Source organism: Lepidothrix coronata, unplaced genomic scaffold, assembly GCF_001604755.1.
Source record: "Lepidothrix coronata isolate B3197 unplaced genomic scaffold, Lepidothrix_coronata-1.0 Scaffold106, whole genome shotgun sequence".
NCBI classification, from domain to species: Eukaryota; Metazoa; Chordata; class Aves; order Passeriformes; family Pipridae; genus Lepidothrix; species Lepidothrix coronata.
The window spans coordinates 352651-369474 of record NW_016690286.1 but is presented as its reverse complement, the minus strand read 5'-3'; the positions used below and the strand labels follow the sequence as shown (position 1 = coordinate 369474).

Genomic DNA, 16824 nt, shown 5'->3' with positions numbered 1-16824 from the left:
CAGATTTACAGAGGAAATCAAAGTCTGAAAAAGTAATTATACTTGTTTAGTTTAAATACAAGACAGCATTTTAATAAACAAGCAAAATCTCTGGATAACATCTTATTTCTCAGCCTTTCTCTTATTTTATGTTTAAAATTAAATGTATTTTCTCCTCAGATTCGTAATCCCCAGTAAATTAACCTGTCCAAGTAACACATGCATAGGATAAAACCGTATCTTTGATTTTGATTACGTTGCTTATGTTTGCAATTGAGGTAGCCTCGATTCTATCCATTATTGTTTCTAAAGACTAGGGCACCCTTAAAATGCTGAGAAAATCTCAGTTCTTACATGGATCTAGTTAAGTTGTTGGCGGCAAACAGATAAACACGTCTTTTTGTTGACAAATGACTTTAAACCATAATTTTACAAATATGGTGCTGTGTTTATGGTATATCATTGTTCTTTTACAGGGACTATGGACTTACACTGTTGTAAGCTGGAAGAAATTACTTGTGAATGGGAGTGGTTTTGTCTGTAAATACAATTTTCAAACATTCAACAGAACTACAGGAAACATTACATTAACTGAACTGTTGCATAGATACAGCAAAACTGACACTATTAAGGCCATTCGGTTTCTTGAAGTCCCACAAATCAGCAAGTGGGATTGTGTCTCATGACAAACTTGATATAACAAATACAGCTTATTAGCAAAAATACCTTGCTTACTGATCTAGTGTTAGATAGACACCATATAGGCTTCATATTACATTATTGTAAAGCTTTAATTCACGTTAGTAGCAGTTCTTTGCATTAAGACAGAAGAAATCATGCTAAAATAATGGGTTGTGATAGAATGTGAAATGTAAATGGAGCAGAGCATCCTTCCAAGGCAAAGAGGCTCACTCTCCCTGCTTGCAGAGTCCCTTCAGCAGAAGTACAAGAGTACATAGCTAATGTGATAAGAGAATAAGGATGTACCCAGCCCATTTTGCCATAGTCATGGGAGATCAGGATTATAATAGGTGCAAAATGAAGAAGATTTTTAATACTTCAAATTTAGATTATTAAACCAAAAAGTAATTCTTACTTTTTCTTTGACTATGGGTAGTACGTTGTCACACTAATTGATGACAGGTGGATTTTAAAGACAAGTTTTAGTATGGCCACTTTAAAATAATCTTTAAGTATATCACACAGAACACATATAGTTAGAGCACATATAGAGCAAATATGTTATAAATCACTGAAATGAATCTTAGCAAAATGCTTGTTGACATAGGCACAGATAAAAATGTATCTGAAGGTGCTTATTACTCCACTGCCATATACTCATGCCCTTGTGCATGCAATTTAGTAGCATAAACTTAACTTTGGAGGAGCTGTTTTTCAAGTAATCTGGAGCTCCTGGATTTCTGGAAATCAGAGTTTTAAAAATGTGGGATTCTTTCCACACATCCTTCTGGTAAGTTCATTCTTCCTAATTCAAAAACCGCAGCAGCAGCAGCCGCTGCCTTATGGATATGCATGACAGCCCTTCTCTGTCTCTCTCCTCCTCACAGTTTGTCATTTTTGGACTTGAATAGTACAGCCTACTCTTGCCTGACTCTTCAGCATGATATTTTTCTCTACACCTAGTCTTTCCAGAATCACAGTACAGCAGCCAATATAGTATCTTTTTTCTTTTTTTGGGGGGAGGGAGATTAGTGGGGATAGGGGAAAAGGGGAATGTTGTCCACAAACTCCAGCCTGTTTTTCTTGGACTTCCTCTGGTTTAAGTAGAGCTGTCATCAACGCTTGCTAAGTTACAACACCCTAAAGACTCACACGGTGAGTTATAATGCTTGTTTTCTATAAATCACGCAAAGACACAAGCACATCGCTTGTGTCACACAAGCGATGTACACACCTAAATACCTATGTGTATTTCATGTACACACCTAAATACCTATGGGTATCTACAGAAATTCATCAAAATGTATAGTGGTGAAGACAATTCCTGTGTAACATTCTTTTTGAAGTTCTTTGGTCGAGAAGCACGTAAATATATGAACTGTTCTATGGAGAGATTGGAGCTTGTGCCCACACCTGTTAAGCAAGTGGGAAGTAGTGTCATCTAGTGGTTAGCTCAAAGCTAAAGGGGACAGGAGCTGTAATTCAGTACATAGTAAACAACATTTTTAATTCTTGCACTGCTGTACTGTGCAACTTAGAAGAAATAATTTTTATTTATTATATCTCATTGATTCAGCTAGAAAACAGGAGAGAAAGTAAAGCCAGTTGGAGAACCATACACTGAAATATCAGAAATATGTAAAATGTTAAGATGGACACTTTCCTTCTATGCATCCCATCCCATCAATGTTACCCTCTGATGAGGCAGACTTCTTCAGAGCATATTCACAGACCTTCTGCCCATCTTCTCTCACACAATGTAGTTCGAAAACTACTGTGGCAGGATGCTGGCACACTATCATATAATGAGGTAGATTAATTTACTGTTGAAACTTATGCTAACTGAAGTTAATATAAGTTATATTTAACTGAAGTTGTAAGAATAGACAAGTCTTTCTTGTCTATGGCAAGATGGTTCTTATTCTTTCCTCTTCTGACAACATGATTTGTAGAAATTATATCCTCATATAGCCTAAAATACTCTTTAGTGTCACTTCTGGATGCAGGAAGAGGTGGTCCTGAGTACTTGCTTACAAGTGAAGGAAGTGGTAATGTTAAGCACATACTTAAAGCTAAGTGTGTGACTAATTTCTCTATATATTTGGGTTTTATAACATGAATGGAGTACTGTAATCTGTCTATATGCTCTTATTTTTTTGTCAAAAGACTTAAAGCTGTACTTTGCAGATATTTCTTACATAAAAATAACTGTAGCGTGTTAACATAAAAGCTAGCCATATACCTGGCTGCAACATTGTTGATATTAATATTTGCAATGGAATCTTAATTAGCTTCACCCACAAGAGTTTCATCTATTAAGATGAAAGAAACTAAAATCTACTGAAATTGTTGAATGAAGGGCTAACCATATTAGAAAGAAGCAGTTATAAACAGGACTTTTCCAGCTGCCCTTGCTAATAGGCAATTCTAAAACAACAGTGATGTGTGTCTTAAGTTTCTGCTAACAAAGCTGATTTCTGACCAGAAGGCTAGAGTATTCTTTTTCATCTATTAAGCCCCACAAGTGACAGTTCTTCTTCATATCCCCAATATTTCCTTTTCAGCTCACCAGGGCCAAAATGTCATCTTTTCTTGTAAAACAAAAAATCAAAGCCAAATGGTTAAAATGCAAAGTTTTGGTTAAACAAACAGTCAGTATTTCAGTGGTTTTATCTGCAGCCTGCAGAGCAACTAAACAAAGCCAAGATATTGTCCATCTCTTTGACAGACAAAGAGCCTCAGAGGTCCAGAATGACATGCCCGGGGCTGGCACGTGATTAGAGTAATTAAATTAAATAGCAGGAAACATGTTTTCCATATGCCATTGCCTGGCCACACACAAACTGTAACAGTAAATCTTTTATATTACATTGGTTCAGGGAAATGTATAACCATTTTAAAAATGCATGATGCCCACAAAAATAATGGTGATATAGTAGCATATTTGCTAGGCTCCCTGTCTTTGGTCATTGGTCTAAAATGCCAAACAAGTTCAGTCCTTATTTATTTATTATTAAAGGTGTAGCTCAAAAGGCTCTGAGCATGTGAACATTCAGGAAACATTACTGGATTTACACTGGAGTGTAGTGCTGATGGTCCAAATCGGGGTGGGGTGGGGGGGAAGTCCTCCCAGTAAAGTTAAGATAAACATCTTGGTTATCTTTCAAATTGAGACCCTAACATATTTCTGTCAGTCTTTTGCAACAGCTAGGCACTCAAAGCATGAATTAAAAAGGAATTTCTGTTTCAGTTCTGTTTTTCACAGTAATATGAACTCAAATTCCTTTGTGTTCATGGCCAATTGTTAGAAAAGCCAATGTGTTTATCCATGCCATAATACAGTCAGAAGAATTGCTAGTCAGTGGGATCATCTGTCATCCTTGAATTTACTTGTCACTACACTATTAAGATAAATTAGAACATTTGCTAATCTATTCCGACCCATCTCTTTACAGTTGATGAGGCCAAATCAAATCACTGGTATTTCTGTTTTGTTACCATTTTGCACAATAGGGAAAAGGCTGCAAATCAGTTTGGAAGAAGCTATTAATCAATGAGGATACTGATTCAAATGTCCAGTCCTTGAGATTTTTAGGAGATGACATACAAGAACACTTCCGATAAATGAGGAATTCTGAAGACTACAAAATGCTCTTAACATGAAGAGTATTAGGAATTCAGAGAAAACCATTACAATACATGAAAAGATGTCCATCAAAAGTAAATTAAAAATGTATATCACTGTTTTCTGATGAAATATATACTGGATAATTTCATAAGCATTTTAGGTATTCCATCTTCACTTTATCTATATCTCTTTGACCCAGAAAGCTCAGATAAGAAACAATGGTAACTTCACTGTTTCCGATTTCAGGTCCGCCATTGAGCTATGGTATTAAGTTTATTAACTGATTCAATTTACTGAAATCAAAGTACAAGCTTCCACCTGGAAAAATAAATATCATTTTATCTTTGAAAAGTAGTGTAAAAGATGACAGAACCTTGATACTCTTGGCTCAGTCTTTAGTAGTCATGGTATTTCTCAAGTTATTGAAGTGAGATTCAAGATGTAGTCAGTATGGAGAAGTAGAAATTGGGACTTTTTTTTTCTACTCCTTTGAGTGCTTTCTTTACTGACTAATCTCCATCATTTGATCAGGAAAACTTGTGTTAACAGTGACCTAAAATAAGTAAAGGAGAAAACAATGACAGGACACTGAAGACTAACAACTCATTTTGGTAGTAGGTGGCAGATCTCTTTTTTTTTAAATCTTTCTTTAACTATCTGAACTCTTCTATTCCCTGAAAGGACCAGTGCACTTCAACTTAAATTATTTAGCCTGAACTTTCTATACAATGGGTTAAAACAATTAGCTGAAAGCTAAAGAAGTTAATCCCCTACTACCATCTTGTCTTCTGAGAACAAGGACAACGGAGAAAGTACTTTGCAGAGGTAGAAACCTGGAGCCTCTTGCTGAGGTAGTGTTGTCATCCTCAGGACACCGAGTTGCCCTCCAAACCAAGGAGGGCTTTCAAGGCTAAACCACAAGGTGTCTGTAAGATGTTTCACTACTGCTGCTTCACCTCCTCTGCCTCCTCTCAGCATTCCCCACCGTGCCATTCCACAATAGTGCCAGAGCGAGGAGGACACCCCTCCATCTACATCCCTTCCTTCCTGACTGGCCTTGGCCTCCAGCCACTGTGCCTTCCCTGGGCCAAGCATAGGTGTGAAGCAGTGGTAACTAAAGACGTATGGCCCTTCCCAGGAGGATCTTTTACACTTTCTGATTGTCAGAAATGGGACAAATGTGGAGAACTTGGCAGAGGGGCTGGTACACCAGGGGACACCTGCATGGATAGTCATGAGAGGGAGAAGGGGCTGAGGAGCCTTATGGTTAGGAATTATTCACTGAAGGGTGAAAACACTATGGTAGCTTTGGGTGTAATTGTTCTGATTTTGGATAGAATGCTCTTGGAAAGAAGCCTTCACCTTCTTTCCAGGGACACAAGCTTTATGCTGTGAGGAACCTCCACCCCTGGGAACCAGCTGGTTCAGTGGCATAGAGGAGGTACGGCCAATAGAGAGAACTTGGTAGCATTGCTTTGCTCTTATAATGCTGCCCTGTACTTAGACCTATGAAAACATGTGAAATTCCATCCAGTGTCGTCTGCCAATGTTTAAGAAAGTAATTCAGTTTTGCCCTTAGTGATGCCCTTGGTGAACTACTTGGACCAAGGGGCTTAGACAGTTTTGGTTTTCCTGTGAAAGAAAGGATTACTCCCTCTTTTATGGGAGGGTCCAAGCTACTATAATAGTGACATAAAAATGATACCTTTCTTGAAAGCAGTTGATGGACTTGGGAAATGAGCAGCCTGCCTAGTTAGTGCATTATCCATCAACACAGGTAAGTAACAATCCCCATGCTAATTCTCAGTCTCTTGCTGCGGGAATATTTCATGCTTCTGTTCCTTTTTTCTAGCTGGTCCTGTGCTGCCTGTGTTTGCATTTGCAGAGCCTGCCTGGGAATGGATGGAGGTTGTCATGAAAAAAATTGCTCACATAGCACAAAAGGTATTGCTGTGTGTATTTTAGCATCCTTAGACAGACCCAATTACCTACAGAAATGTCCAGATCAGAGCTATGGATGACAGGTGTCCCTGGACTGAGCCTCTGGTGATGGCACCTGTATTCAGCACTTCCATTTTTATTTATCTGTCGGAAACAGTAAAAGAGAAGCTTTGAATTGCTCTCTATAAAGTCAGTAGCTTCAGAAAACTGAAATCCATGCAGAAACTTAGGGGAAACTGTGACAAAAGACCTGAACAAATTTTAGGTAAATGGTGAAAACCCAAGAAGTTCTAGAAAGAAAGGAAGATGACAAGGGATGCACTTGTTGGGCTTGGGTGCCTTTGATACGTTAAGGCAAAGTGTCAAAATGGATGAAAATGGCTGAGAAATGAGGGAAACAATCATCATCTGTCCCTATGTGCAGTCAGGTAACTGAGTGATGGAGTCATGCTCTCTGATATGTACTAACTCTTCAACTTTTATTTTTAGTGGAGGAAGATCTAGGAGAGCAAGCCTTAGAAGCAGTTGGTATCAGTAGCTATCCTTCTGCACACAGTGGGAGAGCATTTCCCAACAGCACTTCTGCCCCGTGCTCTTTCTGGGTCTGTTCAGTAACAGAGATCTGCTTTAAAAATGTGCAGGCTGCCACCTGAAAACTATCACATCCTCCATATTGATGGGAGCAAAAGGAAAAAACTAAGGAAGGAGTGTGAGACTGAATCCTCCATGCTGTTTTACAGAGAACCTGAGCAAAGCCTTCTTAAACCCTTGACATCACAGCGCTGCTCCAATCTCATGGCTGTAATTTTCACAAGACCCTTTGCTGAGGAAATACAGGCAGTATGAACAGAAAGACCTCCTTGGTCTCCTGGGGATCCAAGGGTCACAGGCCAGAACATGAGAGGAGACATTATGCACTGCTTTCTGCCTTAGAGCACCTATGTCTCAAAGGCATTCAGGCTGAGCTACTCTTCCAAGACATTAAACAACAGAGTTTTATGAAGACTTAGCCAGCAGTAAACTGAGGCGTGCATTAATTCACTCTTTTATTTTAAAGGAAGGTAGAAATTGAAAACTCTTATATTTGCACATACATGTGGCTGATGGGGAAAAAGACATTCAGAGTTCAGAACAGAATTCTTCCCAAATGAAGCATTTAAAGAAGCAGCTTTCCAAGAACACATAATCCTCTTCAATGACAATATTAATAAAAATCCATGCTGTCTGATACAGCAAATAATGAATTGCCCAAAGGTATGAAAGTAGCATCTCTGACTGTCAAAATGTGCGGTGATAATTATTGGGATCTGGACTTATAAGCTTTGGATTCATGCTATTTATGTACCCCTGATAAAGGAATTTAGTCCAGTGTTGCCCCAGAGGTCTCTCAAAAGGCTGCTTTCTGTGACAAAAGGGAGCAGTAAATAAGTATCAAGGTGTTACATTGTAAGTATCTGAAGGAGGAAAAGAAGCATAAAATATCTTGGATCAAAAAATAAAAGCAGTGCCAACATTATTCCATGCAAGTACCAATCAAATGAAATAATTGTTTTATACTGTAATGCCACATGGTCAGTCAGACAATTCAGTTCTTGAATTAATTTTGTGATAAAAGAAGTCTTATTGCCTTCTGTAACAGAAATTTTACAATAGGAGACACACAAAAATAATAATCTCCTTGGCAATTATTAATATACTAAATCTGATGCTTCCTAAGAAAATGGATCATTTTCAAATCCAACTGGGAAAAAGTAATTACTTGTAATTATTGTCATTATTATGCACTTTCACATAGAATTGGCATTAAAAAAAGAGAATTGTTCTTTCTGTAACACAGTTTTTAGAGACCACAGTTGGAACCTTGATAGAGATGGATAGGCCCTTAAGACTAAAGACGAGAGCAAGCAGGGTAAGTATTCAGAGGGGAATTTGCGTGTAGATGAATGAAAAGTTTTCACAAAACAAATCCAGCTACACAGCTCTCCACCCCCTTGCTCCATCCACACTAGCTGATTACATGTAGTTAGCTTTAGTGCCTTTTTGGTCAGTGTCATCCCCTGAGAAAAAGCTGGAAAAGATTTATGGGTTTGATCTGAGAAATTTTTCAGATACTGCTTAATAAAATAAGACACTGCATCAGTTGCAGTAGTAAGGATTGCCCAGTTTAGGGCACGCCACCTGCAGTGTACAGAGGGGTACTTTTAACATCATATCCTCCAAACAGTCTCCTTGGTACTTCAGGGCTATGTACTGTTAAGAGTCAATGCAGTTACTTCAAGACAACTATGGAAAATAAAGTAAAACAAGTGCAACGAAGTCTCCACAGCCACATTTAAAACATCTCAATCAGCTAATTAAAGCACTGGATCACTTACAAGTAAGTATCTGGTCTGTCAAAACAACGCTAGTGACTAAGGCCCCTGAGTAGCCATCACAGTGAATTCCTGAATGATTTCAAGTTATTAAGCTAGTACCCTTTTAACTCTCAGCTGCTGCTGAAATAACTCTTGGGGGGCTCCAACAGATGTGCATGCCCACAAGTAGCCAGGGAACTTACACTGTATGGGCTAGATGAGTTATGGGTGCAGAATCAAAAGAAGCAGAAGGAGTATGACACTTGAGCTCAGCAAATGGGGACCAGAAACTGGGACAGGTTCTAAAAGATGCGCCTTCCCAGTCCTGTCTGTGTGGGCAAGTGAGTAAGCATGGCTGAGAAACCCAGCTTTTCTGGTGGCTGTGCAGTTTAAAATACTTGTATTTTTTGTTTTTAAATCTTATTCCAAATTAGGCTGAATTAGAAGACAAAAAAAAAATACAAAACACAGTGTCTCCCAAATAGAGTGGTAAAATCTGGTCCAGAGAAGATAATTTCATCCAGGATGTTCTTCTTTTTGCCTGACCAGCAATTCAGCAGATGGTGTTCTAAGCTATGTTCTTCCACTGAGAAATGAGGTACAGAAGCTCTGTTACCACCCAGATGATGGGAACTGTATAAGGAAATCAGAAACTAAACAAATAAATGAAAATCAAACAAACATTACTTAAGTGGATAAGTAGGACATGCTGCTAGTGGGACAGAATACAGTAAGGAAATTAACTTGGCTTAGCTAATTTTGGCTGCAAAATGTGAAGTGTTCATAAGGGGGAGAAATTTTTAGATTGCTACTTGGGACTAACGGTTACAGATTTCTACCTCAGAATGCCAGTGAAGATAAAAACAGGGTATAGTTTGCTGAAGTAACATGGAGTAAATCTTAGCAATCCTGATGATAATGAAGATGAAATGAAGATAGTGCACAAATGAATGGTGATAGTGTCTGAAGTGCTCCTACTTTGCTGAGGCATTCAGCTTTTAATCCTATTTCGTTAATGCCAGAAGATGAAAAAAGAACTATATGATGTTATAGTACCTACTTTCCAGTAATGTGGGTCTGGCTTGGGTATGTAAATATTATGAAGCATTTTCCCTCATTTAGGAGCAAGTACTTCTAAATTGGCAGCTATACTGGCTTTATTTTTTTTGAACAATGGGACCGAATAAACATACACTGTTAAAAAAAAAAAAAGAGATGCACACTATTCTGGGAAAAAGATAAGGCTTGTGAATTGTATTAACTTATTTTCTTCATTATGGGGGCTTTGATGCATGATAAACAAATAATTTATGAAAAAATCTAGGTGTAACCTCTAACACAGGAATGTTGTAAGTTGAAAACATCTATGGCTTTTAATTTCAACGTGAGTATTTAAACAAATGGAATCTCAATAAAATCCCATTGAAAGCATAATTTACTTACAGACATAGGATTCCAAATCATTATAAACAAAAGAGCAAGCAGTATAATGTTATGCTGTTTATACTTGTTTTAAGCTTTCCTAAGCTAAAACTTGACATTTTATGTTTTTGTGGGTGTATTACTGATGATTGCAGTGAGTATAATTGAATTTGATTTACAGAACTATTTATTCTTAAATACTTACGTTGTTGAAAGCATTTTATTTTAGTTAAAATTATACCAGAATCAAAGCTGCTTAGAGCCAAATGATCAGTTAAAAGAGCTAGAATGCAACAATTTTCCAAAGTCTTTTGGTAGTAGTAATTCATGTACTGTAGCAACAGGGATTGCTAGACAGTACGAGCTGTTTCTCTCTGTAGATCCTAAGCAAAGTTCAGGAAATGTCACATAGCATTTAACATATTCATGTAAGTTCTGTACAGCGGGACTTCACTGTCTTATGCTTTAAAGTCTGCCAAGTTCCTGGATTCTCTCTTCCCCAACATATTTACAGGTGGACTCTTGCTTTGCAAAGGTCTTGATGACTACCAAAGAGGTCAATACAAGCACATTTTCAGATCAGGGGTCTAGGCAGGTTTTAGAAAGATCATGGAAATTATTTCAGTTTGTTTGAATTTTGGATAATTAGAAGCCAAGGCACTGGGATTCACTTTTACCTTTCCTATATGGTACAATATATGATCACATGTTCAAGACAGATGTCATGATGGGAAAATGAGCATGCATTGATACTATTCCACATTCAGTAAAACTTATAATGGCTGATGTAGGATAAAACAAGAGACTAAAAAATAAAGACTTTGTGTAATTATTGTAATACTGTAATAAAAACCTTGTTCCTGGAAGTTTAAATTGTTTCAACAATGTGTAGCAAACATATTTTGTTATACAAAGCAAAAGCACAACTAAGTTATCGAATTTACACAAAGTCAGATATCTGAAAGGGGATCTTTTAAAAAAAAACTTTATTTGAGAAAGGAAGAGACTTATATCAGAAGGCAAAAAAAAGGGAACATACAAACAGAATATATTTACAACACAAAACAAGAGATCACCTCTAAGGGTGTAAATTATAATAAATACAGTAGATTTAAAATGTAAGAGACAATAATCAATTAGAAATGTGGTTGTTTAAACCCAGTTTTCCTTTTCACTGGTTCCAGGTAGTTTCTCTTATTTTAATTTTATCCAAATTTGAAAGATTCTGAAATTAAAGTCCACTAATGTATTGGGCTTTCTCATCTGAATGACATTATAAAAATATCTTTTGTCTTTTGTGAATACATGTCTTTGAAGTGATATTATACAAAATTCTTCTCAATTGCAAGTTTCTCCCCAAATGTATTTTAAAGATGCACTATCCCTTTTAGATAAGGCTGAAGTTAAATTTCAAAGAAAATTAAAAATTCACAGAATGGGAAACACATATAATTTCATTCTATATCCTTCACTTTTTGAATGTGAATGTGATTTTTGTCATCCAAGATGGAGAAAGATTTCTGTTCAAATATGAAGCACACATAAAAATCACCTGTGTTTTCTCAATTAATAAATCTTTTCTATCTATTGAGGCCTTTCGTGTTAACAGCAACTATTTAGTCATTTGTTTGGAGATCTTCTAGGAAAAAGGATAATGTATCTTTTTAGAAGCTGCAACATTTTAGAAGAGATTTAATCATATTAGAGCATAATGTAAATAACACATGCTAATAACATATTTTAGAACAATTTCTACATTTGGCAAAACAGCTATCTCTTTTGAAACAGGATACTGCACCTTAAAATACCTCAGCTTTAGAAATATAAATATTTTTAATAGAAAAAAAACCTGACAAGGAGTCCAGGTCAGTTTGGGATTATCCATATTAAAGGGGATCTTAATACAATGAATCTTTAACTAGCTTAACAAAAGTAAACCTATAAAACAAGGTAAACATATCAAAAGGGAATATGAAGGAAATGTTTCACTGGAAAGCTTCCTTAACAATTTCCCTACTCGCTTTGTTATTTTCTTTGACAATAAATCAATTCATAGAGTGCCTTTAAAAACAGAGGGAGCGCTGCCCCGTCCCCCCCACCTCCCCCCAGCCCGCATTCCTCAGCACATGAATCACTTGGGCTTCCTGTTTCCATAAGGCATTTCCTGCCCCCCCTCCCAAAATCACTTTTCTGCAGGAGAACAGCAGGGACCTGACAAAGCATTGACTTAAATAAACAGGGCCTTGCACAGCACCCAGCCTTGCTCTGCCTGATGGTACAAGGACGGAAAGGGACGCCAGCTCGTGGGCTGCACACACGCACTGCGCCTCTCAGCTCTGGGGAAAAGCTCCCAGAGAAGCTGAACGAGCCCTTTGTCAAGGTGGCATTTTATGCACAGTTGTTATTTTAGGATTTGTCCATGAGACCCCGGCAGGAAAGGTTATGCAATATTTCACGATTAGTCTTCATTTAAAAAAAAATAAACACGTGATTGGATATCAGATGATAACGATAACGTATCTGTGCTTTTCGTGCAATGTCCTAATAACTGACTGGAGCCTAATGCTGCATTTTGCTTCTCACCAGTACTTTCATCTGCTGCATTTAAGGATGTCTCTGAGGACATTATCATCAAATAAGACAGAATGAAAAATTAACCAAGCAGTGCAAAAAAAGAAAACAATGCAATTTTAGAACAGTGCCTTGCTTTGCCTCTTTATATCCACCTTGTACTTTTCTCTAAATTAACTTTATACATCAGCCTGGGACCACTGATATAGCAGTCAGTACCTGTCTACTGGGGAAAAAAATACCCTAATGTTAACAGTGTTCAAGACTACGGTATGATACAATATATACAGACAGCTGAAAGCAAAAGTCAGAGGATTCAAAATCAGAGCAGAAGAATGTTTCATCAATCAGGTCTGGAAACTAGTTCCAGCAATTGCTGATCTCAACAGGCTAAGTGATACAAGATCTCTTTCACTAAAACTAAGCGATGTAAGGTAATTCTGGGTTAATACAAAGTCTATCAGCTATTACGCAGATATATGCAGAATAATTGACTGCAACAGGTAGTTTCTCAATTAGTGGCCATAAGGATGAACTTCACTATGTTTTCAAGTGTACATACAACACTTCTGCACTTGTTAAACTCTTTGAACAGCAAATCAGGATTTGCTAGGTCAGTGAATCAAAACACAATTGCTTATCAAAGCCTAGAAAATGCATGTGATGTTCAGATAATAACCTTAATTACAAATCCTGGAGCTAAATCTTTGCCTATTACCTGTTGCATAAAAGCAGCTTGCTCCCCAGATTCCATTTGCTGGGTTTGAACATCCTCATCACTGTCCAGTGGCTCCTCTTTGACTTTCACAGCCCCCACCTGCTGTCCTATTCTGTCATCCACACCAGCACTGCTGCTCTCAGCCCTAACGCTGGCACTGCTGGCACCGCTGGCGGGAGCTCGCTCTTCCTGCATGGAGTGATCACCGTGAAGCTCTTCTTCAGCTTCCTCCAGGTGACTGCCAGGCTGCTTGAGCTGCTCAATGGACTTAGAGAGCATCTGGAAAGAGAAGAGGGGAACAGTTACCGACTCCTTTCACTTTTGCCAAACACCAAAAAGTACTAGATTTGCAGGGACAAAATTAAAGCTTCTGCAGCAAACCCATGTAGCTATGCACTGCCAAAGTATTGATGTACAGGGAAAAAAGTCCCTAAGCAAAAGGTCACTTCTTATTCTGCAGTAGAAAATACCATGTATATGGAGTGCTATATAATAATAATAAACTAAAAATCAGGCAGAATAATGAAAACATCTGTTAGACTGTTACAGCTGGTAATCAAGAGAAATTTCTCTCCCTTCATACTCTTCAAACATGAATTCAGAAATACAATCTTACAGTTAATTTTCCACAACACAAAATAATAAAGGAACAATAATGTATAAGAAAATTAGTAATCTGATTAATGTTTTGTTATAATCAAATTAGGGAATGTTCACACAAACTTCTCAATCAATTAAAGCCTGAAGTCACTGTAAGCCAACAAAGGAGCAGTGACAAAGAGCTGGCGTCAGTCCCCTATGGCGTGGCACACAGATACTACAAGCACATCTATCCATGACTGGAAAGACCACAGATTTTGTGGTGCATTGTACAGGTATCCCAGTTTCAGCAATAATGATATAACACAGCTACCCAAAATACTGGTGTTACACCATTAACTGCTATTGTAAAGCTCTGCTGAAGTGCCAGAGGCCTGAGCGTTGCAATCACATGCAGTTTACATTTTGCTATTTAAGATAAAGCCAATTAACTGCAAACTAGTCCAAAATTCCCACTTTATTGAAAGAGGCACAAATCAGACAGGTAAGTAAGAATTTCCAAGGGGTCGAGTAATTATCATTTATTCAACTGCCCCCCTTGATTTCAAGCAAATACTGCTCATCATCATCAAAGTCAAATACCCTGAGGGGAAAAATATACCTTTTACCATTACTCTTACATACTTTCCTCTTCCCATCTGCCTCCCTCCCAAAATACCAAGTCTTTAAAACTGAGTTTTAGCTAGTGTCATATACTGAGCTACTGGATGGCTTCACTATACCTACTTTGTCACAAACCATAGACCATCCAGTTTCATTCAGCTTGCTAATGCATAGAGAAAAATGCCACCTCTAGTGCAGGGCAGGTTTGTCATGTAAACTATGATCAAGAAGCTAAAGCTGGATTTAGGAACTCCCACAAAATCCACAAGTAGAGCTGAAAGATCAGTTTATGCAGTCCCAGTTGATGCTCTGATGCATACACCTCATCAGTGGAGAAACAAATCCACAGTGGAAGCCTGTTTGACTTCTGTCACAGCAAACCTTCATTTTTGGGGTGTAATGGGAGTTTAATGGTTTACTAAAAAGAAACAAACAAAAAATCCTTTTTCATTACTATGGTAATCACTATATGTGTATCCTGCATGCTGCAGGTGGTATGCTCTAAACTGGGCAATCCTCACTACTGCAACTAACGCAGTGTCTCCTTCTATTAAGCAGCATCCAAAAAATGTCTCAGATCAAATACATAAATCTTTTCCAGTTGCTTCTCAGGGGATGATGCTGACCAAAAAGGCACTAAAACTAACTACATGCAATCAGCTCAGGTACACTCCTCTCTGTCACTTAGTTATTATATAAATTATTATTATTTATTAGTTAAACATCCTCAAACAAGAAGAGAAAGACAAGTAAGGCTGTGTGGCTTGCTACTAGTGAGCAAATACAAGCTGAAACATCTGTGTGACATATAATCATATACAGCTACAAGAGTTACTGAGGCTGATCCATCTGTAAACCATTCCATGTGCCAGTTACTTGACACCAGGTGGGTTATTCTGGAGGGGAAGCCAAGAGAAAATGAGTGCATGTCCACAGCAAAGTTAAGACGCATATTTAGCTCATTACTGCTCTCCTTTCTTTTATGCTTTTTCACTTTTATGTCAGGCTTTTTTTTATTCACACTGCTGTATGGGCACAGATCTGCTGCTGAGCTTTCTGAGGCAACTCATGATGGACTGCAGTACAGAATGAATACACAGATCACCTTCAGACACTTTCTGCATGCAGTCAGTGGAGTGAACAAGCATGCATAAGGGGGCTGCAGAGACTCAGAGTGGTATTTGTGCGCGTTTCAGTTTCCACTGTTCCTGTTTTGGGGCCTCTTCCCATGCCATGGAAGTCAGCAGGTGATTTGCTCCAGACTTCAGCCACAGGAGGAGATAAACAAATTAAATTTTCTAAAAATCTGTGAAATGTGTTTTTTAAAGACAGCTTGGCCCCAGTACTTATTCCAGTACTATATTAGCAGCATTACCATGAGACTGTTCACTTCTCCCAAGCCCTAAACATCTTATTTTATATTATATCTCCTGGTAGTACCATGGAAAATTATGTATCTGGAGACAGATGAAGATAGCAGTTTAGAGTCAGTAATTCTATCTTTTCTCTCTATCTGAAGATGGATTACACAGAAGAAAATGAGTTTTGAGCGAAACACTGCTCAGGTCCTTTCACTGTGCAGCTGGATACTTCTGCTTACACTTAATGTTTAAATTTTTCACTTGAAATCCTCACTTTCCATTTTTTTTCTGAATTTATCAGTAGGTACATGCAGGACTTTCTCCTCATTTTAATGCATATTTTTTATTTTGAAAAAGTGATTGTTTAATCTGAGTTTTAGTAAAACTGCATTTAAAAATAATAACAAAACTATAATTTATTTCACTAAGAAATTAAGAGTTGTACATCTTTAACCAGTATACTTTACTGTTATCACTATTCCAACCAAAGCAGTCACTAGAAAAATGGTTTCGTGCTAATGTAACCTTTTTTTTTTTTCTTTTTTTTTCAGGAAATTAAACTGTAAGGGATATGCATGAGCCAAAGTAAATAGTGGCAGCAGAAGAGGAAGCATTTACAGACATCAACTCCACTGTATAACTGCAAGAGTTCAACCAAAAAAAGTCATCGAACATAATCTAACCTGCTTGCTTGTATAGAAAAATGGAAGACTAAGTGTAAATAATCTGAACACTTCAACAAACCATTTTATAGGTCCTTCAGTTGCAGCTCCTGCCTTTGTTTCTCCTTTGAAATTATAAGCTCTTGTAAAATGCATGATTTAAAATAAAATGTCTTTACAAAGAGACAAAACATGAAATTCTGCAACAGCCACCCCATAACTTCCATCCTTAGTTAATTGTTCATTTGAAATACATGGCAGTTGTTTCTAAGAACTCATGTATATACTTCCTGAACACACTTTT

At 37.6% G+C, this 16824-nt stretch overlaps 1 protein-coding gene across 14 annotated transcripts in view; it reads right to left on the bottom strand.

Moving 5' to 3' along the window:
- HDAC9 (histone deacetylase 9) overlaps positions 1 to 16824 on the bottom strand; it is a 392579-nt gene that overhangs the window by 169919 nt on the left and 205836 nt on the right. For 13 of the 14 annotated variants that reach the window (XR_001876264.1, XM_017823859.1, XM_017823867.1 and 10 more), the window contains one exon: positions 13295 to 13573. Coding sequence is in view for 13 of the 14 variants with exons in the window: in XM_017823859.1 (XP_017679348.1) it covers positions 13295 to 13573 (279 nt within the window). In the remaining variant the exon portion in view is untranslated. Of the gene's footprint in view, positions 1 to 10964; positions 13574 to 16824 lie in introns of those variants that run through there. The other variant, XM_017823869.1, reaches the window with a different exon arrangement.